General features: G+C 41.8%; 1 protein-coding gene across 4 annotated transcripts in view; it reads right to left on the bottom strand.

Annotated features, from left to right (window-relative positions):
- Positions 1–25384, bottom strand: part of LOC131252795 (PHAF1 protein At3g51130) — a 46226-nt gene that overhangs the window by 13269 nt on the left and 7573 nt on the right. For 3 of the 4 annotated variants that reach the window (XR_009174692.1, XR_009174691.1, XM_058253500.1), the window contains exons 2-12: positions 18739–18821; positions 18215–18289; positions 16696–16763; positions 16514–16619; positions 16365–16425; positions 16096–16262; positions 15000–15062; positions 8728–8775; positions 5506–5619; positions 5299–5398; positions 5136–5209 (exon numbers count right to left, since the gene is read on the bottom strand). Coding sequence is in view for 2 of the 4 variants with exons in the window: in XM_058253500.1 (XP_058109483.1) it covers positions 5136–5209; positions 5299–5398; positions 5506–5619; positions 8728–8775; positions 15000–15062; positions 16096–16262; positions 16365–16425; positions 16514–16619; positions 16696–16763; positions 18215–18289; positions 18739–18821 (959 nt within the window). In the remaining 2 variants the exon portion in view is untranslated. The remainder of the gene's footprint in view (positions 1–5135; positions 5210–5298; positions 5399–5505; positions 5620–8727; positions 8776–14999; positions 15063–16095; positions 16263–16364; positions 16426–16513; positions 16620–16695; positions 16764–18214; positions 18290–18738; positions 18822–25384) is intronic. The other variant, XM_058253519.1, reaches the window with a different exon arrangement.

The following is a 25384-nucleotide window of genomic DNA, read 5'->3' as shown; positions in this document are numbered from 1 at the left end:
GCTGTGTCGACTTCTTTTCTTCTTCCTTTGTCCCGGTTCTTCTCTGTTCACTTTTACAGTTTGTCTGGGAACTACCGGGTAGCCCTTGTGCTGAGGAGGTGACCCTTTATCCCATTTTCTTTTCTTGCAGCTTGCGGCTGCCTTTCCATCCAGTGGTGATAGAGGTACTACATCGCCTGAGGCTTGCCCCAGGACAACTTAACCCTAATGTGTGGCAAGTTGTCTTCAGGTGCTATATCTTGTGGCACTAGATCGGCCACTCTGAGCTCTCTGTGGACGAGCTCTTATACTTGTACCAGACCAAGAACAGCCCATACTCTCATGGCTGGTATTATTTTTCCTCCTTGTCGGGCAAGAGTCGGGCCATTATTACCGATAACCCTCTTCTAATAAGAGCCAGAAGGATAGGTGGTTCTTCGCTATATGAAAGTGGGAGGCCCCTGCATCGAAGTTGGGATCCCCGACTCAATGGCCTACAGATGGAGTTGCGGGTTCAACTAGATTTGAGTGATAACGGTTTGACACTATCTGTGGGAACAACAGCAAAGCCGTTAAAAGTTTCCCCCAACATCGGCGATCCTGAGCGCCCTTCTACTTCTCCCATCTAGATGGCTAAAGGAAGAAGAAGAGCATTGGTCGCTGCCACCGAGCCGATACCAGAAGAACAGCCTGGAAACCATCAAGCTTCATGGTCGGGTCTCCAGCTTACCCTCCTTCCTTGGTGATCACACAGAGATCTCGGAATAGGGGAAGTCGGTTTGTCTCCGTGGAAAATCAAGTAGAAGCTTTGATCGGCAACATCGACCATATCATGAGAATATTGGAGAAACAACATCCTCTCCTCGATGACCAAAACATAGTGTTGGGGGCAGCGACCAAGCAATCTCGGCCCTCCCCCCGAATCATATGTAGCAAAAGATCAGCCAGTGAGAAGCCGGTGTATTCCCACAAAAACTTTGGGAACCAGGCTACCTCTCGGAACAAACTGCAGAAGTGAACAGAGAAGAATCGGGACAGAGGAAGAAGGAAACAAGTCGGCACAGCTCGAACTTCGCTAAATTGGTGACTGAACAATAAGGGGGAAACCATTATTTGTAAGTATCCAAGGGGAAATGCCTTTAATGCTAGTATCGTTCACGAGAGCATGAATAGATGCTTCGACGCACGATTTCCACCACGTGGCGACACGAAGTTTGCCCAGGAGTAGCATTAATGAAGCAGGGACAAGTGTCCGCTTGTGAGTTGCCTGGAAGACGAAACGACGCTCGCCACTCTGTGCACAACTCCTTATACGACAAAACTGCCTTAATATCTTCCTTGATTCTCTCAACATGCGTCGTCCTTATCGATTCCTGCCTACGGCAAAATTGAGGAAGACAGATGAACCGAGCTAACCACACAGTTAGAATTTCAAAATCACGCGCTCATAAGTCAGTTCAAATCCTTCCCGAGCTCATGGACATGGAACTCGGAAGTAAGGGGGCAACTGTTACGAGGAAAATCGAACTGGTCAGCCATATGAGACATGTGGTAAAGACCAACAGAGCATCTCACCGAGCCACCAGTGTCTAAACACCAGAGAAGCCGAACTAGGTAAAGAACCCATTAGCTAAGCTGTACTGGTCAACCGAGCTCGGTAATAAGGTTCATCAACCAACTTGATCATCTCGACCAAGCTGTCTAATCGAGGTCGACCTCAAATACCGACCTCGACCTTGGATACCAACATTGATATCAGAACAAAAATATCCTGAGGAAATCTCATGACGTATAAAAACATGATCGATCCAACAAGATCCTAGTCGAAAATCACGCCAATCGAGGGAGAATTAGAAATGTTCTCAACAGCAGATTCTCACTCCAATATGGGCTCCTTCAGTGTATCTAGTAGATCCACTCAAATACGCAAACTGCCTAGAAAACCTATAAATACATCATCCCGCCCGAAAAAAAATGTACACAGAAGAATCCCAACTTTAGCCATATCTACCCTAGAAGTCCTTTAACCTAACTTAGGCATCGAAGGGTTCTCGGCCACAACCGGTGCCCCCATTGTCCATCATTTTTCCATTAAGTGCAGGTATCCAAAGGCCTACAAGTGGAGTTGCAGGTTCAACTAGATTTGAGCAATAACAGGTACCATGGAACTTTTTCTCCATTCATCTAGCATTTTCTTTGACCTTACAATCTTACTGAACAACTTTGTCAACCAAAATAACCCAATATCTCCCATAAACTTCCAAACCCTCATTGGTATACCATCTGGTCCAAGGGCCTTACCTGTTTTCATCTTTCTCAAAGCTTTTTTTACTTCGGATATCCTGATCCTAAAGTGTCTATGGAATCTAATGTTATTTGTGTTTATGATTCCATCTCCATGCTCTCAGAGTGATTGTCATTTAACAAGTTCTGAAAATAGTTTCGCCACTTTTCATTGCTCTCATTGTCCTTGACTAGTACCCTCTCAAAAGTAGCCTTTTTATATAATCAGCAATAAAACTAGTTATTGATAAATTCTTAAAATGTATTTTTGTAGTAAGTAAAACTGATGATTTGTAGAATATACTTTTACGAGCCACTCAGCAACAAATCATAAAAATGGCAATGGCATATATTTAAGAAACAAATGCCATAAAAGTCAACCATAGAACTATGTGACTTAAACAACAGATCCAAGGACCAACTAAATCAATTGGAATCAAGGTTTAAAAACTCAAATCCTGACTTAATTCAAAGGTTTGTCAATTTAATTAACTCGGACATTTTTATAAGTGCTTTGGAAAAATATAATAGCATACATGTTTGTACGGTCTTGGTGCATTGAGTTTCATTGAGTCGAGTTACTTACGAGTCTAGACCAATTCGTGAACAAATTGGGTTCTCTTAAGTGTTGATGAAATCTAATTGAGTCGAGCCGACTCAGCTGAATCAAGTCTTTTTCAAGTTTTTTAAAATATGGCTAAAATAAAGGCATTTTAGAAAGAAAATAAAACCAACAATGAGATTAAATTACAAAAACAAAAAGGTGAGCTTCCATAAGTCGCCCACACATACTTGATATGAGTATCCCAGAGGTGAATCAGAGTCGGTAACCTGCCCTCGTCCGGAGGGAGCTTTCATGTCAATTTGAAGTGTCGATGTTATTACAGATTTGAAACTTTGTAATGACCAAGCCTAGATTAATTTCAAAGAATCATGGTGGATTGTTTTAAATTCCACAGAGCGCTGGCAACTTAAAAAATAAAAATAAATAAATAAAACTAAGCTGGAATTCAAGAGGTAATTTCAAGCCTGAGATGGATACCCATTGGATTGATCAAATGCCGCAGCAGTCACGTGAACTGTGTATTATCCACTTAAAGATGAGGAAAACAAGTTTAAACCCATGGTGCTGTGTACCAGAAACACTTCTTCCACTTGCCCAATCTTGTGTTTTACTCGGACCAATTTATTAAATTCAAGCCATATATCAGGTCACATACACGGTGACATCTGAAGCATCTAAGTTTGGAAGATTCTATTCTTACTTATGCTCTTGAGCACATTCTTGTGTCACAAAAAGGAACAAATGGTTCAGTAGTGTTGCAGGATGCAATGAGGGACATAGGTTCTACCAAACGCTGCTACCATTGATCCAAGAGGAACTTCTAATTTCAAAAGAGTTGCATTATTTGAGGAAAAAACAACCTTCTTGCATTTCCCAGGCACCTTGGAACAGTATTTAACTTAGTTTTTACTTCATCTACCACATCCACTCTCATTTCCTATTGCATCTAACCAAGTTACTACTTTAATGCCACTCCTCCCTCTACCATATCCATTTCACCTGCTATTGCATCTGGTAGCTAGAATTCAAACTTCCATCCAAAACCCTCCAGTCAAAAAAATGAGAAAAAAATAAATAAAATCCCTTTCTATTATGGGAAATGGGAAGACTTCATTAATGAGAAATAAAAGAGCAGAAACAAACAGCCACACAGGAAAACACACACGGGCTACAACTCAATAGAACCCCTAGAAATTCCAATTTACCCATCAATAGGAACTTACATGGGAATTTGGAATTGGCAGTAAATTATACAGCAAATACTTTGCAAGGTACAAAAAAAAAAAAAGAAAAAAAAAGAAAAAGAAAAACTAAATTGACGAAATTGCACTTAAAAAGATCCAAGCACATTCGGATGCCCCTGTTAAAGAAAATCAACAATTTTAACTTGAGAATTGCTATAGGTATGGCTAGGCTAACAAAATCATGATTTACTTTTTTATGTTGTTATTGGCCAATCGGTTGTCACCATTTCCACCAATGTGTGGGAGACAAATATGATGTGGGAGATGGAAGCGATCCGGATTTTTATTTTTAATAAACCATGAAGCTTTATTAAGAAAAACAGAAACCAGCTAAAGATAGGAGCACAGATCACCCGATGCATAATGACAGATGGCGAATCCCTCCCTAGCTGAAAGACTGACAAGATAAACGTCTCTCGAAGCCCGTGGTTAAATTCCATCTAAACAGTCGAAGCGAGAGGCCAAATCCCTAGATCAGATAGATCCCTTGCATGTTGGTCTTGAGAGACCTCCAAGTAATGATTGTGATGTGAAGCACCTTGAAATTTTTAGTTCCAAATCCTCCTATAAACACTTTTGAGTATTCCTAAATAAATACATAAACTTCACCTGCAACGCTCATAAGATCCTCAAAGGACTTTGTTTCAATGTCTCTTAAAGTTTCACTGAAAGCATGACATGCTGCTCATGGTTTTACAGGGCTTCCCTAGTGGACAGTTGAAAGAGCCATGGTAAAAGAGGAAGGTTGATGTTTGATGGGCATCCAATTGAAGAATTTTTGCCAATCTAGCATTTAAAAGCCAACCACTAGTTATTGGGAGAGAGAGATAATGATCATCATTCAGGTCTTTAAAAAGCCGACCCCAAATAGCTGGGACAAGGCTGTGGTGACGATGGCTTTTTTTTTTTTCTTAAGCTGACTATGATGAATATGACAATTCAAGTTTTTAACAACATAACTTGTGGACCTACGCTTTCTTGTCAAATTTCACATCCATATTAGAAATACAAGAAACTGCCCACCACAAAGACACAATACATTCAAATTAAAATACTGTTGCCACCTTTACTTGTTCCCACTTTGTGCTTGGTGTAATGCAATTCCTGGGAGCATTTCCTTCCTGGATTGGCCCTGCAGCTGCATTCAGAGAAGAATGTCATGAATGAACTCTCATCTCTTCAAGGAGAACCTAATTAAAAAATTCAATGCATTGAGAAAAGCAATACCATCAGAACCATAGATGACAAAGTTGCACTTTATGTACGAATTAAAGTCTGCATGTCCTGGAAAGTTTGTGTGCAAAACAAACTTCTTGATTTTATGAGTCTGCAGATCAAACAAGATGAGTATTCAATAATTTTTTAACACAAGAAAACTGCAATAGAAATGCATAAAACAAAGAAAAAAGATACTGCAAGAATAAACTAGATTACCTGGCCATCGAATAATATGTCCAGACCACGAGTAAAGTAATTGTAGAAATAATCACCACAGAGAGTTGTTCGTGGTCTAGGGTCTGAAGCAGAGTGTATCATCATTTGGTCTACCTACAACCAAAAGAAACACCCTTCACTTCAAACATGTAACACAAATGGGGTTATTTCTCTGCTGCTTTAATGTAAAAAAGAATGTAAATTCACCAGTCAACGTCATTTTATATTACGCTTTATATAAATCAAATATACTCCAAGTTCTGTCCAAAATCAAAATTACAGAGTAGTTAGAGACAAACTTCTACTGAATTGAGTCAGCAGTAACTCCATTATTAACAGACACTCTGATATATGGATCTATCATCTCAGTCTAATTATTGGAGATTAAATCATAGTAATAACTCTCCCTCTCTCCCTCACTCAAATCTCATTTAAGTTGGGTCAGCCTGTTTCTGGGGTTCCATATCTTAGGACTCTATGATCATAACACCCTGCCTACGGATCAGTTGACATTTTTCACAAACTGTATGGGTTCCCTCCCTGCCGCCCAGCTGCATGAACATTAACCAAGAGGGACCTTTTCCCGATTAAAATGATACTTTTTTTTTGGAAGGCAACAACAAGTTAATTGAAAAGCCACAAAAGCGGACAAAGAATACACACACCCCCCCCCCCCCCCCCGCCTTAAATTTTTTTTTTTTTTAAAAAGAAAATCAGAAAAGATGCCTAACATGACACAACTTTTTTTAACTTTACAAATGACCTCCTCTACACCTATGCACTCATTTCTAAAACATCGCCTATTACTGGCTCCCAAAAAGCCCAAAAGACACCCATCATGAGCAATCTCCAAATAGCCTTCCCAGATTTTCCAGCTCCACCATGCCATGCCCAAAGCAACTCACTAACAGACTTTGTCATTTGCCCAATCAACTTGCATGAGACTAAGTGGTTCCAAACTCTGCGGGCAAAGGAGCAATGGATGAATAGATGATGGATTGACTCCCCATTTGCCATGCACATCAGGTAAATGTTGGGGAGGACTAAGGATCTGCTCTGCAGATTATCTGCCATAAGAATTCTCCTCCATCCAAGAAGACAAACAAATACTGCCACCTGAGGGGGAGCTCTGTAGAGCCAAAATTGGAACGGGTGGGGCGGTCCAGACTAAGGAGGCTCCAAAATCAACTCAAAGGACTTAACCGAGAACTTCCTAGAACGGTGTCTCGACCAATACATCGAGTCTTCTTCAAGAACAGCAGGCCTAGCATTCTTTAGGAGGTCCAAAAGCTCAACAATCTCATCAATCTCGCCCTCCAACAAATTCCTACGGTAGGGCAGGGATCAAAAAACCAATCCTTCAACAATGGAAAAGCAATCTGCCACGGTAATGAATCTATTAGGAGAGAGGTGGGCAATCCTTGGGAAGAAACCTTGAAGCGCATTGTCACCGCACTAAGGGTCTATCTAAAAACGTTTATGGGTTTCGCTACCAAGCCTGAAAGAGATCACACACCTAATCAAATGTTCGGTATTAGCCACCGCTTTCCAAACAACCAATGCTCTATAAAGCAAAGAAATCTTCACAAACCATCCACCCTCTTGTGTGCCATGCTAGCTATCACCGGTCTCCAAAGCCTTCTTTCCTCCACCCCAAAACACTAAATCCATTTCTTGAGAAAAGCAAAAAAGAAGCCTGGTTTGCAAACCTTGTCCCAACTAAGAAGATGGAACTTCCTTTTGTCGCTTGCGCCATCCCATAAGAAGTTTCTTCTCAATTTTTCCAACTTGTCCAGCACATAGTCAAAATACGATGACTCATTTATTTGATGGGTTTGGTTTGCATTTGAGAGGATCCAGAGCTAGCTCATTTAGCTCATGGTTCGACTCCAGGTCAGATTTCGGGTCAGTATAAACAGTACAGTGGGGTTCCACACAAATAATGGCCCAAATATGTCGTATATAGGTTCAAATCAAATAAGCTCCAGGAGGCATATGTTCCATCAAATGAATAGATCAGCCTCTCTCAAGACATTGACTGACAATCATGTTGGACACAGTTCACATGGCACATATGTAGTACACAAATGACACTTTGGTAGCAAAGATGGGGCTGCATGATAAGAATGCAGGAGGCTGTAGCCGATCCAGATCGCTTTTATAAAAAAGAAGATGATTGGGTCAGGTCCATATTAGAAATTTCGAACAGTCCAAATTGGACCCGTTTAAAAATTGGGCTGGGATGAATCAAGTTGGGTTGATCTTAAGAAGTCCCGGACCCAGCCCACTTAGTAATCAGGGACCCAGCTGCACACAAATGGGTCCAAATTTGGAACCCGTACCCATTTATTGCCAGGTAGGGTCCAATGAACAGTCCAATACCCTTGCACCCCTAGTGCTATCATGCAACTAGCTCATAGCTACCTACTTGTCGAGTGTGTACAACATCCAACCACTTAAAATGTAGGCCCCACCATGAAAAAACCTGATTAAAAAATCAGACTGGTCCATTAATCAAGTGGACCACACCATAGAAAGTAATACACAACTGCCAATCTGGTCCAAAGCACACATGTTGACCACTGGATGAGTGGTTCACAGTGTGTAATCTTCATGGCATGGCTAACTTTCTGGACAAGTTGGATGTCATATATACCACTCAATAGGCACTTATGCACCAGTTGGAAGATAACACTACTGTTCAACTAGTTGTGTTTGCAACCTATGTGTGTATTGTGTATATGCATGCATGTTTTCATGTATGTATGTATCGAAAAGAAAATAAAAAAACTGATCCATTTCATTTTAAAAAAAATAAATTGAAACATTAACAGTGGTCAATTATTAGAGAAAGGAACATTTGAACTTTCAGAATGACATGGGTATATGGAGAATCAAAAGACAACTTCCATGAAATAAAGGCAAAAATGTTGCATTTCACTGCTTCTAAAGTTCTGTCTTAACTATCGCTAAATCATTTTTACATTGCTGAATTTCCCCTAAACTTTTACTGCATGTATGATGCATCCCAAGTTTTGGAAACCACATAAAGTTTACATGCTGAGAAATCAACTGGATATGATTAAGCAACTAATTCTTCAAAATTGAGTTTATGCAAGAAATGAAAAACAAATGATAATGTTCTTAAGCACAAAACTCTACAATTTGAAGTGGCTGCTAGATTCGGTTTTACAGTTCTCCAAAGTGAGACATGCATCTTACCTGTTTCTGATGGATACCACAAGGACGCCCTAACTCAGTCCAAATATCCTAGAAACAAACAAGTAAATCAAGGCTAATAAGGCACAGGCATAGTGATAGGCACATCAACAGTATAGTAGACGGCCAAAAGAAAAATAAGAATACAATAATTAAACATGAAAAAAGCATAGCATGATGATGTGTCCAGCTTCTCTGCTTTTCTCAGATCTGATGCCTCTGATTGTAACACATGTTCGAAATCCTTGGTCTCAGTCCCTGATGATTTTGATAAGGGGCTCTTTTCAGATTTTGACACCTGTGTGGAGGGTGGCTCTAGTGTGGGACAGGATCGGGTTTTAAATCGTGTGGACCCTTAATGCTTACTCAGGTGCCTCTACCCTCTATCCTCACATTCCACTGAGATCTTCCATACTCCTCATTTCCCTCCTCTCATCCCTCTCAAGAATTCTCATTCTATCACCGCCCCTCTCCTGGCCCTCAAGGTCCTAGATCCTTTTGGTACTCTTGCTCTAATCTTTGTCCCTCCCAATGCCTCCCCTCCTGCTTTGGCCCCTAACCCTCTTGAGGATGCGTTGGACGTCCACCCTTGCAGGCGGCGGTGTGTCTGGACCATGATCGCCTTCTATCCAACCATCCTCAATCGACCATTCTGCCTGAAGTCATGGTGATTCTAGTTGAGGTTGTTAGGGGTAAAAGATGGATTAGGGAGGTGATTAGCCATGTGGGAAGGTTGCTCGGTATGGTGTTTGGGAATAGGGAGGACTATGTTGCTCTATCAGCTCATTGAAGAGAGAAGTTTTCGAAGGAGCTTGTCCCAGATGCCCCGAAAGTCTCCAATTCGCGTCACAAAGGGGGCAAGGAGCTGGTTAACCTCGGGGAAGCTGCTTGCGGTTTGTTGGATGCTATCCCTAGAGGCAAGAAAAGGGGGAGAGGGGTGAGGCTAGTTCCCTAGTGAAGGTTAGGCTGAAAGTCGGGTGGGTTCAACCTGACCGACTCGTGACCGACCCGACATTGGGTTGGGCTCGGGCAGGATGTATCGGGTTCAGTTTTGGGCTTGGGCTATACAAATACTAACCCGATAAAATTTGGGTCGGGCTTGGGTTGAGGTCTTGGGTTGCCCAAACCCGATCGATATATAAGTTATAAATTATAATTGAATGCGGATCGTCTGTGTTGAAGGCACCGGAAATTTCAGTACCATCGGGTCTCATTGGTCCACGTCATTTCCGATGACTCAAGCTAACAAGATACACCGGATTTCTGTCTCACATATAGATTGCGTGCTATGCAACACGACTTTTAAAGGAGTAATTGTCTTATATTTTAGCTTGTTTATTTAGAAAAAATGAAGTTCTTTACGATAAATAACTACATATATGATTAATAAAATCATAGGTACAAAAAATAAGACATGTATTGAAATATAATATGCTAATATAATAACGAAAATATTAGCATGTATCCACCCGACCAACCCGACCGAGCCCGCTTGGGTTGAGAATTCCTAACCAGAGGTTGGGTTGGATTGGGTTAGGGTTGAGGTATAGGAACCTTGGGTTGGGCTAGGGTGGAGCACCAAACCAACCCAACCCAACCCGCCCGACTTTCAACCCTAGTGAAGATCCTTAGTTGGAATGTGCACCGGCTTGGGTGTGGTGTCCCCATAAATGTAACAAGATAAAAGGTATTTGCGCTACGTCCAAGGCTAAGATTATTATCCTCCAAGAAACTAGCTTCAGAAGATAGATCATTCTCTAGTTGTATCACTTTGGGGTTCTGAGGTGTTGAATGGGAGGCCTTGGATGCAATCGGTTCTACAGGTAGCATTTTGGATGTATGGGATCCGCAAATTTGGGCCAAGGAAGGCAACTCGAAGGGTTGCTTCTCTATTTCTGTGGCCGTTCGAGGGGTCTCCTCAAGCTTCAAATGGGTGCTTACGGCTGTCTATGGCCCCAATCAACCTTCCCTTCGTCCTCTAATGTGGGATGAGCTTTCTAATGCTTTCTCTAGATGGCATCTTCCATGACGTGTGGCAGGGGATTTTAATGTTGTTCATGTTGCCCATGAGAAGTTGCATGGGAATCAGATCTCTAGCATTACAAAGGGCTTCTTCGACTTAGTTATTAAGCATGAGTTAGTCGATCTTCCCTTGGGAGGTGTTCAATTCACCTGGTCTAATGGCTAGGCGAACCCAACCATGTCTAAGCTGGACATATTCCTCGTCTCCTAAGTTGGTGGATTCTTTCCCTCTAGCTCACCAAAGGGGCCTTTTCCTAAGCCTAATTTAGATCTATCCTATTCTTTTGGAGGAAGAGGTAGATTGGGGTCTTAAACCCTTTCATTTTGAATTTGCCTGGCTCGAAGTGGAAGGATTTAAGGACCCAATCTTGAGATGGTGGTCCTCTTTTGTGGTCAAAGGTCGAGCGGGGTTCAAGGTATCTCATAAATTGAAGCTTCTAAAAGCCAAGTCAAAGGTTGTGGAGATTTTCCTAGTCAGGAGAAGGCCTCTAAAGATAAGCTCTTTGTTAACTATTGTGATCGTATTAAGGAGGAAGAGATCAAATGGCGTTAGCATTCTAAATCCACCTAGCTTAAGGAATGCGATAAGAATACTAAATTCTTCCATGGTATTGACAATGCTAGAACTCGTGCCAATTGCATTTCTTCCCTTGTTATGGACAGGGTAAGGCTATTTGAGAAGAATTCTATTTGTGATGCAATTGTTAATTTTTATTCGGCCTTACTATCGGCAAAGCCTTGGGACGGTCCGACCCTTAACAACTTGGCCTTCGATCATTTCTCCTCGAAGGAGGTGGCTTCTTTCAAGGCTCTTGTTTGTTAGGAGGAAGTTAAGGTTGTTGTTATGAGACTCAAGTGGAACAAAGCCGTGGGGCTGGATGGTTTCCCCTTGGCTTTCTTCCAAATCTTTTGGGACTTGATCAAGCCAGATTTGATGAGTTTTGTTTCGGAATTCTTCGAGTCTAGTTGTTTACTGTATGAATGGGGTTGCTCCTCCATTGCTCTTCCAAAGGTTCAACGTGCTGAGTGTTTGAAAGATTATCATCTAATTAGTCTAATTAGTAGTGCCAATAAAATCATTTCAAAGATTCTCAACCTCAAATTTAGGGTTGTCCTCCCTAAGGTGATCTCCCTATTTCAGAGTGCCTTCATTGCTGGGAGACATATCCTGAATAGTGAGCTTATTGCTCACGATTGGATTCTTATCATAGGGTTGGCTTGCAGCAGATTGTCTGTAAGTTGGACCTCGAAAAGGCTTATGATCACATTAATTGGGCCTTTCTTGATTATATGTTGGCTCGTATTGGAGGCTTTGGATAAGACCATGTGTTTCTTCGGCCAGGTTCTCAGTCCTTGTTAATGATTCTTTGTTTGGTTTTTTCTGCTCATCTAGGGTCTTTGTTAGGGGGATCCATTATCTCCCATCCTGTTCATAGTGGTCTTTGAAGCTTTTAGCAGGATGTTGGTTAGGGATCAATCAGTCGGTCCTTTTCAGTGCTTTCATGCTTAAGAATGTTTCCAAACAAGTTGGTCATCTCCAATTTACCAATGACACCCTAATCTTCTACAAGGCAAACGTTGTCATGGTGGACAATCTCAGAAAGATGATCAGGTGCTTTGAAGTTGTTTTGGGGCTTAGGGTGAACCTGGCAAAAAGCGAGTTGCTGGCTATCCACCTGTCTGAGGCTAAGGTGTCTTGGCTTGCCAATTCTTTTGGTTGTTGAGTTAGATCCCTTCCCTCCTCTTATCTTCTCATGCCTACATGAGTTGGTAAGCCTGCTAAGCATCTCTGGGATCCAGTTGTTGAGAGATCAGAGAGGAAATTATCACCTTGGGAAAGCAAGCTTCTATCCTTGGTTGGTCGTATCACTCTTAATAAGGAAACCCTCTCCAATCTCCCAGTCTATTTTTTGTCGATGTTTAAATGCCCGAGATCAGTCTTTGATAGGATTGATAAGCTTCGTTGTGATTTTCTACGCCATGGGAGAGAATCTAGAGGTAAGTTTCACCTCCTAAGTTGGAAGGAGTTGTGCAAACCCTATGATGAGGAGGGCGTTGGAATTTGTCAAACGGATATCGTGAATTCTACCCTCTTGGGGAAGTGGGTTTGGAGATTCGAGATTGAGGAGAATAGCAGGTGGAGGTCCATAAATGCTGCTAAATATGGTCTTGGTCCTTTAGGCCGGTGGACTAAAAATTCCTCCCTTTATTGAGCATCCTTTGGAAAATCATCACTCGGGTTGCTATCAAAGTTTTCTCCAAGGCCGGCTTCACTGTTGGAGATGGTTTGAGAGTAAGATTTGAGAGGATATTTGCCCCCTAAAGATATCTTTCCCCCTTTGGATAGCCTTTGCTCCACTGTTGAAGTCACAGTGGATGAATGTTTCTCGATTTCTGCTTTGGGTGGTGCCTGGACCCCTCTGTGTCATTGGATGACTTCAACTTCTTTCTCGCTTGCAGGAATTCCAGCCCTCTTCGAGAGCCAAAGACTTGATGGTGTGGTTTAAGGACAAATAGGGGTCATTCTCAGCGAAGTCTTTCTACTTGGCCATTCTTCAACTTGAGAACTCTACCTCTTGCTTTCACACTAGCCATATTTGGTTTTATAGTGCTCCTCCAAAGGTGGTAACCTTCCTTTGCTTGGCTTGCTATCAGGAGCAAAATCCTGACTATCAATAAGCCACGCAAGAGGGCATTAGTGCTGCCTAATGTCTGCCTTCTATATCCTTACGACGCGGAATATGTAGATCATTTACTTCTTCATTGCTCATTCTCTTCGTCGGCTTGGCCTGCTATCTTATCCTCTTTTGGTGTGTGTTGGGCGATGACATGCTCTAGTAAAGATCTCTTCTTCCCTTGGCATGCTAGTGGTTGTGGGAATCAGGGTCGAGCCCGATGGAGGGTTGCTCTCCTTGCTATTCTTTAGTCGATTTTGGGAAAATGAATGATCAGTGCTTCTATAATAGGAATACTTTAGTTAAGGGGGATGTTAATCGAAAATGTTGTTATTAGAAATGGACATGAACCGAGCTAGCTCAGTTAACTCGCTTGACTCAGCTCGGGCCGAGCTGAGCTATTTAATTGAGCTCGAAAAAATTTCGAGCCGAGCTCAAGCAGGCCCGAGCTCGACTTGACTCAGGTCAAAGCTCGGCCCCAACTGGACTCGACTCGGCTCAATTTATATAACTTAGTTAATTTTATATATAGATAATACCTTCTTTAAAAAAAAAATTAAATAAATAAATAAAATTGCCCCCTTTTGGTTTTCGCCCTAGCCAATTGAACTCGGCTCGAGCTTGGCCCGAGCTGTTGACCGAATCGAGCCGAGCTGACCAGTACGGCTCGAGGACTGAGCCGAATTCAAGCCGAGGTAAGCCGCTGGCCGAACCGATACAAGCTTGGCACGGCTCAACTTGGATCGGCTCGATGTCCAGCTCTAGTTGTTAATCAGGGAGTGGGCTCCATGAGGGGGGTTTTTTCTTTTGCTGTTTTTTTTTCCCCCCCTTCATTTTTGTTGTTTTCTTTTGGGTATTTAGCCTTTAATAAAGTGCATTATCTTTCAAAAAACAATGTGAGCTAGATAACACAACTACACTATCTGAAATTCAACTTCTTCTCATGAAAAAATAGCTTAAAAAGCATAGAAAGGTTAGGAAAAAGAAAAAGAAAAAACAACAATGCAAATTACACTATGATAGTTTAAAATAACAACGCTAACAATTTCCTAGCAATATACACATGGTCAAACAAGAAATTCCAGTGGCATCTAATTTAGGAAGTAAAATTACCATTGAAAATAACATCTATACTACATCTACAGATTTTATTTTACTTTTGGGAGGATAAAATCTTATGTTATGAAAAAATGTATTCTTTTATTTATTAAATGGTTAAATATTTTGAGGAGACAATTGAATGAGTGAAAAGATATCCATCACCAAAAAAAAAAAAAAAAAAAGGGAAAAAAGGAAAAAAGAACAATGAAAAAGAAAAATACACCAAATAAAATTGCTGCATCAAAGCCCTTAAAAAAACTTTTCTTTTAAGGAATCCTTAAACTCCCTCCCTCCCACTCAAGTAAATTAAAGAGAATAACCTTGCCACAACCAAGCCCTTAAAGAAGAAAACAAAGGAAAAAGTGTAGAATCATGATGTGATGATGAAGAAGGAGAAGACAATAATTCAAGCAACCATAAATAGTGTCTATAGAGTATATGCATGTGAATGCTTCCAACTCAAAACAAAAATCTGACCTGCGGCGATGCACCAAATGGAATATGCTGACCTCCAACAGTGAAACATAGCTCTTCTCCAAGCTGGATGAACACATGGAAGATGAAACACAATCAAATCTAAAACTACCTCTGTCGTATAATAATGCAGGCTCTAGTTTTATACAAATGCACATCAATCTTTTTTTTTTTTTTGAAAGATAAGTGCACAGCAATCATTTATTACATGCAAGCAAAGAAACCCACCACTTAAGGTTAAGGGTAGACAGCTTCATGCTAATTTCACATGCAGCTACTTGGATGATATTTACAGACCAAATGACACTTAAGTGCCCACAGGTCAAGCGTGTACGATATCCAAACAGTGCAAAGGTTCACTTCCAAAATGAAGAACACCTAATGGAAGAATCAGGTTGATCCACTCATCATGTGTGCCACATAGTAGACAATTATGCCATGTAACCCATCTGATGAGTAGATCAGCCTGATTATGTGCCCAATGATCTTTATGGTGGAGCCAACCTTTTGGACAGGTTGGATGCCATACATACAGGGCAGGTGGGCAATAATGCACTAGTTGGATCATAACTAAGGGGTTCAACTAGTATATGTAAAATACATGTGCCTGCAACATCCAACCCATCCAATAGGTTGGCCTCATCATGAGAATTTTCTTGTGCCAAATCAGCCACATCCACCTATTGAGAGGGTGATCCTTCTATTTTGCTATTTATCAATGGCTAGACATTGTTTTCTAGATGTGGCCTAACTGATGAGTGGGTGTGGATGATTTTTGCAATAGGTGATCCTCATGAGGGACCCAACCTACTGGAAGGGTTGGATGTCGCATTCACTCGACAGTTTGAAAGTTACCCACTGGGTGGACCATAACTTCCGGTCCAACCGGTTGGACCCCTCACTCCCTCTATGTGATAGCTCAATGCTAACAATAGAATACCATACATACAAACAAGCATAGCATAAATTAGAATTGATGCCATGGAGAAAAGAGGAATGTAGGTAGTCACTCCAAAAATGAAAAGCTGTTCTCCCCAATGCCCGCGGAATAGACCAATTGATCAAAATGAAAGGATAGATGGAAAAGGAAGAAATGAACCTTAGCATGAACCTCTTCCATGTAGAGACTGCCAGCAGGCAGTGGTGGAGCTATAGCCTTATTCATAAGGGACCCCACACCAACTTTAATGTCCGGAGAACTGTCATAAACAGATACGCGGCATGTAACTGGAGTTGTTCCATCAGGGAATTCAAGAGGCAACTCCGCTGCCGAAACAAGAAAAGACTAATTAGAAATCCCAACAACAAATTTAACCAGGAAGTAGAACGCATGCTGACAATCAAAATATAAGCAACCAAGATAAATACCTTCTCCATCATGGCAGCAGTCCGCATACTGGGTGGGAATTGGAAAAGCAAAAGATAACCCCTAACAACATAAATATCGAGCAAGCCCAGTCAATGAAATACAAACACCAAAAAAGATATCAGCAGAATCATACAATCACCCAACATACCGGGTAGAACAGATTGTAAACCCCTCTATCCTTGTCATAAATTCCTGGGAAGGTGGGGCCAAAAAGTGCATAGACAGCAACAAAGGTAGCTAGAGTGGAAGGACCTCTGAAATAACAAGGGATAACTTATTGCTGGGAATCACTAATAGAAAAAGAAAGCTGAAGGTCAATTAGTGACCCACCCAATTAGAGAAGTTGCGTAGCGCATTTGAAGCCGTTTGACATCATAAACTTCAATAAGGCGCAATCTCTGTAGAAGAATCCAAAGTTAATGATACGCATAAAAACAAAATCCTAACAATAGCATCCCAACAATCAAATCTCCAGAGTTAGTAATGCATTAGGTTAAATAAGAATTTAAGATTCAATTGCATAAGAGGGTAAGCACACGATATGAGCACATTAACAATCATGCACAAAAAATATACACAGGCCAACAATTAAATTTGAGGATATTAGAAAACCATTTATTGTAATGAACCATTCAAGATCATGGGCATTGATCACTCAATCCAAATTCTGGCTCTTCCTAAAGCATCCAATTGTGTTTCTTAAAGACGAGATCTTACTTTCAAGCATATCATAAGTTCCCACTAGAGAGACCCCCATCACTGTGTCAAGCTGTTGAGTGTTGACAAATCCAAACAGTCATCATTTTTTTCCCTAGGAAGTCCACATATAAATATTAAGGGGTCGTTTGGCACCATGGATATGGGGGGATTTGAGGGGATTTCAAATCCCCTGGTTGTTTGGCACCATAAAGTGGGGGTTTCAAATCCCCTCAAAGAGGGGGTTTGAAATCCACGGTGAGAGCTTGGATTACATCTAAAATCCTTCCAACAGTTGCATGTGTAACATGTATGTCTCCGGACTATTATTCTATTAGGCACATGGCCCACTAATGATGTCCCGAAACAATTAGATTATCAATTGCATCACTATAATTACTTTAATAAGATGATCAGAACCGTCCAAACATTGTCAATGTAAATCAACGGTTAAAAATTGTTGGTTAGTCACTCAGACATGATTTTGTGCTTGTGGCCCATCCGAGACTTAGAATTTCATCATTTTCGGGCAAAGCATATATTTCAGTGGGCTTATTGCAACAATTGTGTTAAAAATTACATACGTTCACTAATTAGATATATTAAAGTTGATTTAGTAATTAAATTCAAGCCCATGTAAATATACCATGCATAGCTACTTTTGGATTGAAGTTGATTCCCAATCCAGGGAGCCAAACACAATAGGAGGATTTCAAATCCAAGGGGTTCCAAATCCATGCTCCCAAACAGGCCCTAAGGGAGTGTTGTTTGAATGCTGGTTTTTATATTTCTCGGCGAAGTAATTCCTTGGTTTTTATAAAAATCAAGTTTGGTTCACCCTTCTTGGTTGCTTTCTACATTCCCCTGGAATTCCATTCCCTGGCTTTTCCTAAAAACTTGCCCCAGTTATTTGCTAGGGAATGAAAAACCTAGGGAATTAAAATAGAATTTTAGAATTTTCCCAGTATTGCTTTACAAGCATTGGTTCAGAAATTATTAAGCACAACAAACACAGACAGCCACAGTACAATAGTTCATTGTGCTGTCCAAAACAATCAGGCCTCAACTAAAACAAATATGCACCAAGGAAACAGATAAACTGAGTAACAAAGTACAACTGTTGCCCTGTAGATCTATAATGAGAAGAGCATACCTGAGACCATGGATCAAAACGAAGATGAAAACCATGATCAGGAAAGCTAATTACAATGTCCAACTTGAGAGGCTCCTGTAGAAAAAAAAAATGGTAATGAGTGATTCACGTAATAATGACATCTTAAATGCTCTCGTGAATACCAAAGGATACAATCGTAATAAGGATAAGCCAAATCAAGACAGTAAATCCTAACCAAATCAAGCAGGAAAAACAGAATAAAATGTAATATGATTCATATTAAGAGCATATCACGCATGAGATCATCAACACCTGTTTTAACCCTTCAGGATTGAAGAAATTAGAAACAAAGATAAACGAAGTGGTAATAGATTGGCTGATACCAAAACAACTAGCTTATACAATGTAAACTTGAGAAGGAACCAAATAAGGATATATTTTGTAATTCCTAAGAAGTTCCATGGATTTTATTACATGCAAACAACATCTAACCTGCTACAAGAAATCTCAGTATATTTACATGAAATCAACTGAACCATTTCCACATAGTTGTTAATTCAAACCTCGTCAAGGTACTTCACATGGACAACATCATAGATGCCAGGTTGCTGCTCCACCTGAGCAAATGCTTCACATATCGGCATCCCTGTCAAACAGATCAAATAATCAACACAATGCAAGACACATAAATTAAAGGAAAACGATGCATATCAATTGAAAAACAGAAACAAAAATGATATCATTGGTGGAGGCTCATTTATTTCTTTTTATTCAAGATTAAAAGTGGCACGTGTATTACTGAAAGCATAACTTGAAAACTAATAGCATGTGATATAGGAAAGAAACCTAACCAAAATCTAAGTATATCATCTTAAGCACCCTAGCGTAATTTCATAAAGCCACTCTATTCAAGAGTTAAGACGATACGTAAACCTGCTTAAATGATGCAGACAGAGAGTAGAGGTGGTACCAAAAACAACACAATGTATCACCACTACCCCTTATTATATGCCATGCCATTGCTTTATTATTACTATTATTATTGAAAGATAACAAAACTTTATTGAAAGAAAAAAAGAAACAAAACAGCAACAAAACACAGAAAAAACAGCAAAGCAGGGACACCAAGAAGGTGACCTGATTACATCCCATGAAAATCAAAATTACATCCTGAAGCTTCTGCACACAAGAGGCCCATTCGACTACGAGTAGTCTTGCACTTTGGGAGGTTTCCTCTACCGACTTTCTATCATTCCTAAAACAACTTGCATTTCTTTCTTCCCAAACAGCCCACCAAACTGCAAGCAAGGCCATTCTCCACAGGGACCTTTTAACTTTACCAATGCCCACGCCATGCCAAGCAATCAAAAGGTCGCCCACCGACTTCGGGAAGGACCAAGAGACTTTGAAGTGACCCAGCAAATCAGCCCCAAATGGACCCCACAAAGTAACAATGCACAAAAAGATGATTGGCCGACTCCTCATCATTCATGCACAAGAGACCAATATTCGGGATCACCATTGCCCTTTTCTAAAGATTGTCAATAGTTAAAACTTCTTCCTACCGACCAACCGCCCAAAGGCGGGCTATCTTGGGAGGAACATCATAATGCCATACAAACTTGGTATGCCCCACCTCTCCGTGCTGACCATCCTCACAAATGAAGGAATAAAGAGAACGAACAGAGAAGGAGCCCGACTTGTCAACCCTCCAAACCATCATATCTAGATCAGAGGCAATTAGGGAGCAAAGATGAATATGATCCAAGAGCGCCATAAATTCAGCCACTTCATCATCGCAAAAATACCTTCTACAGGGGAGTTCCCAAACAACCGCCTCTCCAATGAGGGAGAAGTAGCTGGCCACCACTACGGAAGGATTTGGGGCCAGGCGGAAAACCCAAGGAAAGTTGGCATCTATATCTATCTAAAGCTATTATGTCTAATCTTTCTTCTCTTGTTAAGCCGGCATCTATATCCATCTCATCAATCTCTTGTAGGACTCTCTTATTTCTTCTCTTCCACTCTGCCATAACCTTATCCTAACCTTTACTTAAAACCTTCACAACTGAAGTTCTCTAAAGAACTTTTTTTTTTTTTTTTTGAAAGCAACGAAGAAATTTTATTAAAAAAGGAAAAGCACACAAAAGGCCTGCTAAGGAAGCAGCCAGAAAGCAACACTAGAAGCCCAAGAAAAGAAAATTGAAATCTTTTAAGCCCATAACATTGGTCACCCAGTCAACTATCAGCTTCTTAGCATGGGATCCCACAGATTTAGGCGTCGTCTGCGAGTCATTAAAGACTCTATCATTCCTTTCCTTCCAAACAGCCCACCAGATTGCAATAATCGCCAATCTCCAAATTCTGGATTTCACTTTGCCAATTTTGTGGCCATGCCACACACCAAGCAGAGACACAGCAGAGCTCGGACAACAACCCGTGAAGTTGAATCTAGGCCAGAAGTCCCAGAATATAAGAGTAATGAAGGGGCAATGAACGAGCAGATGATCGACTGTCACTTCACTACGCATGCAATAGCGGCATATATTGATGATCTGCATCCCCCGCTTCCTGAGGTTATCGATCGTGAGGATCTGATTCCTAACAGCGAGCCAACCGAAGCAGATGAACTTGGGAGGGGTTGCATATTTCCAGACTAAAGAACTGATCAGAGAAGTGGAGGCAGGAGAGCGGAGCAGGGCGTCATATAACGATTTAACAGAAAAATTGCTAGACCTATGGTGATTCCAAATCAACTTATCAGGGGAGGAGATATCCAGAGAAATAGAGGACAGACATTGAAGAAGGTCCGCATATTCGTCAACCTCCCAATCCCTTAGATTCCTAACATAATTAATTTCCCATCCCCCACAGGTCGGTAAGAAGGAAAAGTTACTGGCAATGTAACTTTCTTTGTTGGCCGCAATACTGTAAATCCCCGGAAATCTGCTTTTCAAGGTGTTGTCGCCTATCCACTGATCTTCCCAAAACCGGATTCTCACTCCGTTCCCCAAACTGAATCCTGTGTGAGAAAGAACCTTATCTTTGTGACGCAGGATACCTTTCCAAATGAATGAAGCTCTATAGGAGGAAGTAGATTTGGTCCACCAACCGCCTACAGAGGATCTGTATTTTCCTTTAACAATGATATTCCACAAAGCTTCCGATTCATTTCCCAGACGCCAAATCCACTTGCCAAGAAGAGCCTCGTTCATAATCTTGAGATTCTTTATGTTAGCACCCCCATTCTTATACTGCGAACAGACCTCCTTCCAGTCCATTAAATGGAATTTGTTGTGATTTTCCTTGCCGCACCATAGAAAATCCCTCCTGAGCGCATCGATTCGATTTAGAACATAAGCTGGACATCTGAAGAGGGACATATAGTAGATAGGGAGATTGGATAGCGCCGCTTTAATTAACGTGAGTCAGCCACCTAACGACAGATAACTGCATTGCCACGAAGCAAGCTTCTTTTGAATTTTGGCCACAAATTTGTCCCACATCTCCAAGGATGGGGAACCAACAGAGAGGGGTAGACCGACAAATGTAGTGGGGAAGGAGGCCGACGAACATCCCAGATTAATCGTGTGCTCAACCAGGGCCTGATCCGACAAATTAATACCATACAACTTAGATTTAGCCAAATTAATCTTTAGGCCAGAAACTGCCTCAAAACAACGAAGAGTTGTAAGAAGGTTGGAAACAGAAGAATCATCGGCCTCGATCATAATAAGAGTGTCATCAGCAAATTGAATGTGGGTTATCCGTTGGGCAGAGTATGCAACGAAAGCACCTCTATACAATCCCGCAGTCTGACCTCTAAAAATCATTTGAGAAAAAGCCTCTCCTATCAGAAGGAAGAGGAGGGCGGACAGAGGATCCCCCTGACGAAGGCCTCTTGAGCCCGGAAAGAAACCATGAGGAGTGCCATTTAAGAGAATTGAGAAATGCGCTGAATCCAAGCAAGATTTGATCCATCCCCTCCATCTGTCCCCAAATCTCATACGCTTCATTAGGTATTGCAAGAACTCCCAATCGACGTGATCATAGGCCTTTTCGATGTCGAGCTTATAAAAAATTGTTTTTCTTCCGGTCCTATGGGAGGAATGCAGACATTCATTGGCTATCAGCGCCCCATCAATAATATTTCTCCCTTTAACGAATGCATTTTGATTTTTAGCGATGAGGCTCCCCATGATAGGACTTAATCTTGAAGACAGGATTCTGGCAAGAATTTTATAGGGACTGCTAACAAGGCTTATGGGCCTGAAATCCGACAAAGATGACGTACCTACAGCTTTTGGGATGAGAGAGATAAAAGATGCTCCAAGACTCTTGGATAACTTCCCCCTCGTGTAAAACTCTTGAAGAAATTCCATAATGTCCGATTGAAGCAGATCCCAAAACAATTGAAAAAATGCCATAGTAAAACCATCTGGCCCTGGTGCTTTGTCCCCTGATAGAGCGAAAACAGCTGCTTTAGCTTCGGCAATATTGAAGGGAGCCTCCAACATAGCGGAATCCGATGAATGCAAAGCAGAAAAGTCTATCCCATCGAGCCGCGATCTTGACCAACCATTTGAAGAGAGAATGGATCGAAAATGATGAATAACACATTCCACAATCTCATCTGTCTTCAATTACCCTGTCTTCGACCGTAATGTTGTGAATGGCTTTGCGACGTGTGCTGAGGTTGGCAATAGTATGGAAGTATTTGTTATTTCTATCTCCCTCTCTGAGCCACTTCACTCTAGATCTGACCTTCCAATTTATTTTGTCTTCCAAAGCTCGGGTCGATAAGGACTGTATAATTTGAATGCGTCTAGCTAACCTTTCAGTCGAAATCTCCTCACCTTCATTTGAAGTATCGATTTGTTGAAGTTCTGCAAGAAGGGTGTCAGTCTCCTTCTCCCTTTTACTAAACTCATTAACCTTCCAGTCTCTGATTTTCTCTCTGAGCAGTTTGAGTTTGCATGACAATCTATGGCCAGCAAACCCATCGATGTGGAAAGAGTTCCACCACTCCACCACTTTTTCCCAAAAGCCTTCAATCTGAATCCACGCTGGATTGAATTTAAATGGCTTGGGGCCCCAATTAATTTCTTCCATAGATAGCATAATCGGGCAATGATCAGAAGTTGCTCTAAGGAGGGCGACCTGATAAACCGAAGGGAAAGCCTGTAACCAATCTGGCGAAATCAAAAACCTATCCATGCGCGACTGAATAGGAGACCTGCGACAGTTGGACCAAGTAAAATTAGCTCCAGACAGAGGAAGATCGATGAGCTCCCGCAATTGGATCCAATCAGAGAATTGTTGCATAGCAGGCGAAATTCTCCTCTGCCTCGAGTGTTCTTCCTAAAAACGGATGACATTGAAGTCTCCCACGTAGCAGGTAGGACCTGTAAAGGATTGCCCTGAGGAAGTCAGTTTGTCCCAAAAGGCTGACCTAAGGGACTCATCGATAGGACCATAAACAGCAGTAATATTACAACAGAAATTAGAAGACTTAGCTTTGAGGATGACGGACACAGAGAAATTTCCAATGGACGAAGATTGCAAATCCCAAAAGGAGGATTTCCAAGCTACCAAAATACCTCCCGATGATCCGATAGCGTCCCGCGTAACCCGAGCAACAGCAGAAGGTCTCCAAATCGATCTCAATAGGCTATCTGAGAAGTGGGGAACTTTGGTTTCCTGAAGGCAGACAATATCTGGATTCTTACGACTAATGGACTCCCTAATGAGCCCCCTCTCTTGAAAGGAGCCCAACCCCCTAACATTCCAGGAGAAAATAATCATTGAGATACAGGGCTTCCCCGTACTCCCTTTCGACCACGGTGACATGCCGACGAAGGTGCTGAAGCAGGGCTAGATTGGAGACGAAGCAATTCTCTGTTTGAAGGCCTCCGCACGGCCTTTGAAGGAGGTTTGGAAGGTGAAAGTGGTCTGCCTCGATTTTCAATGAAGTGAAATAAACCGGTATAGTCTTTAGGTTTGTTTCCAAAGGATAAACCAAGAGCTCGCCCAACATGCCCGATTGCATCGCGAACCCACTTCTTGTTCTGAATTTCTTCAAATAATACTTCCCTACTTCTCCCTTCCGAAGAAGAATCAGAGTGATGGTCCTGTCGAGAGGGAGGATAAGACCCATCTATTTGCTGCTGGGGGAGACAAATCACCTGCAGAGGATCCGCCTCTAACACATCACTGGATGAGTTCTCCTGGAATAGAGTTAGAGGGCCCGATTCGGTCCAATCTAAAATCCGAACCGGAGGCGGCTCGGGGGACTCGGGGTTAGAAGGCAGGATCTCAGAAGCGTGGCTGTCCGAATCCGCCCCCATCGAAGAACTGTCACCCCAACTCTGAGAAGCAACAAACCTCTGCAAGGGACTGGTGTGCTTTGATAAACTCGGGCCCCAACAACCATTCGGGGGAGAGGCCGGACCCGCTTTGTAGGACCCGAAATTGGAAAGCGATGAAGATCGAGGGTGACATGATCGTAAGGCCACGTGTGCGGTATAGATGGGTTTTGAACTCTTTTCAGCAGAAGCGTGGAGATGAGGTTTAGAGGCGTGGTCTACATAAATGTCTTCTGACGCTCTCGACACACGTGGCGTCTCCAGGTACCTTGGCAGCAAAGGTGATTTGACCATTGGCTGTTTCGATTTATGGCCCGATACATGTGTCGCATGATCGATAGAAGTCGATCCGTTAGCAGAGAAGCGAATTAATTCGTCAGATGATTTTGACGGTGAGGCTTCGAATAAGGTGGCACGTGTCTCCGTCTGACGGCTAAGGCTGGGACATTGACAATTCGCATTGATGTTTCTCGTCTGTTTAACTTCCAGTGCTCCGCGGGAGAATGAGAAAAGTGTACCTTCATCTGCGTTCGCAGTCTCCACATTTGGCAATGATGCAATGTCTCTCCGGCCCCATATTTCACCCCATCGAAGTGAAGCTCCCTCCGGTGTTTCCTGTTGAACAGGCAGGCTGATAATACGATTATCCACCTTCAATTTCATTGCGTCAGGCAAAGGGGATCCTTTCTTCCGCCTGATTCTGGCTCTAATAACTCCAACTTCTATTCCCATTTTCGTCTTTGTGTCCACTTCCAAAAGAACACCCAGAGATGAGGCAGCCGCTATGATAAACTCATCAAACCAACATTCCATCGGAATATCCCAGATGAGAACCCAAACATTC

The sequence above is a fragment of the Magnolia sinica genome, chromosome 1, assembly GCF_029962835.1.
Source record: "Magnolia sinica isolate HGM2019 chromosome 1, MsV1, whole genome shotgun sequence".
Lineage (NCBI taxonomy): Eukaryota > Viridiplantae > Streptophyta > Magnoliopsida > Magnoliales > Magnoliaceae > Magnolia > Magnolia sinica.
Note: the sequence above shows the minus strand (reverse complement) of the source record. Positions and strands in the feature narration are given on the sequence as shown.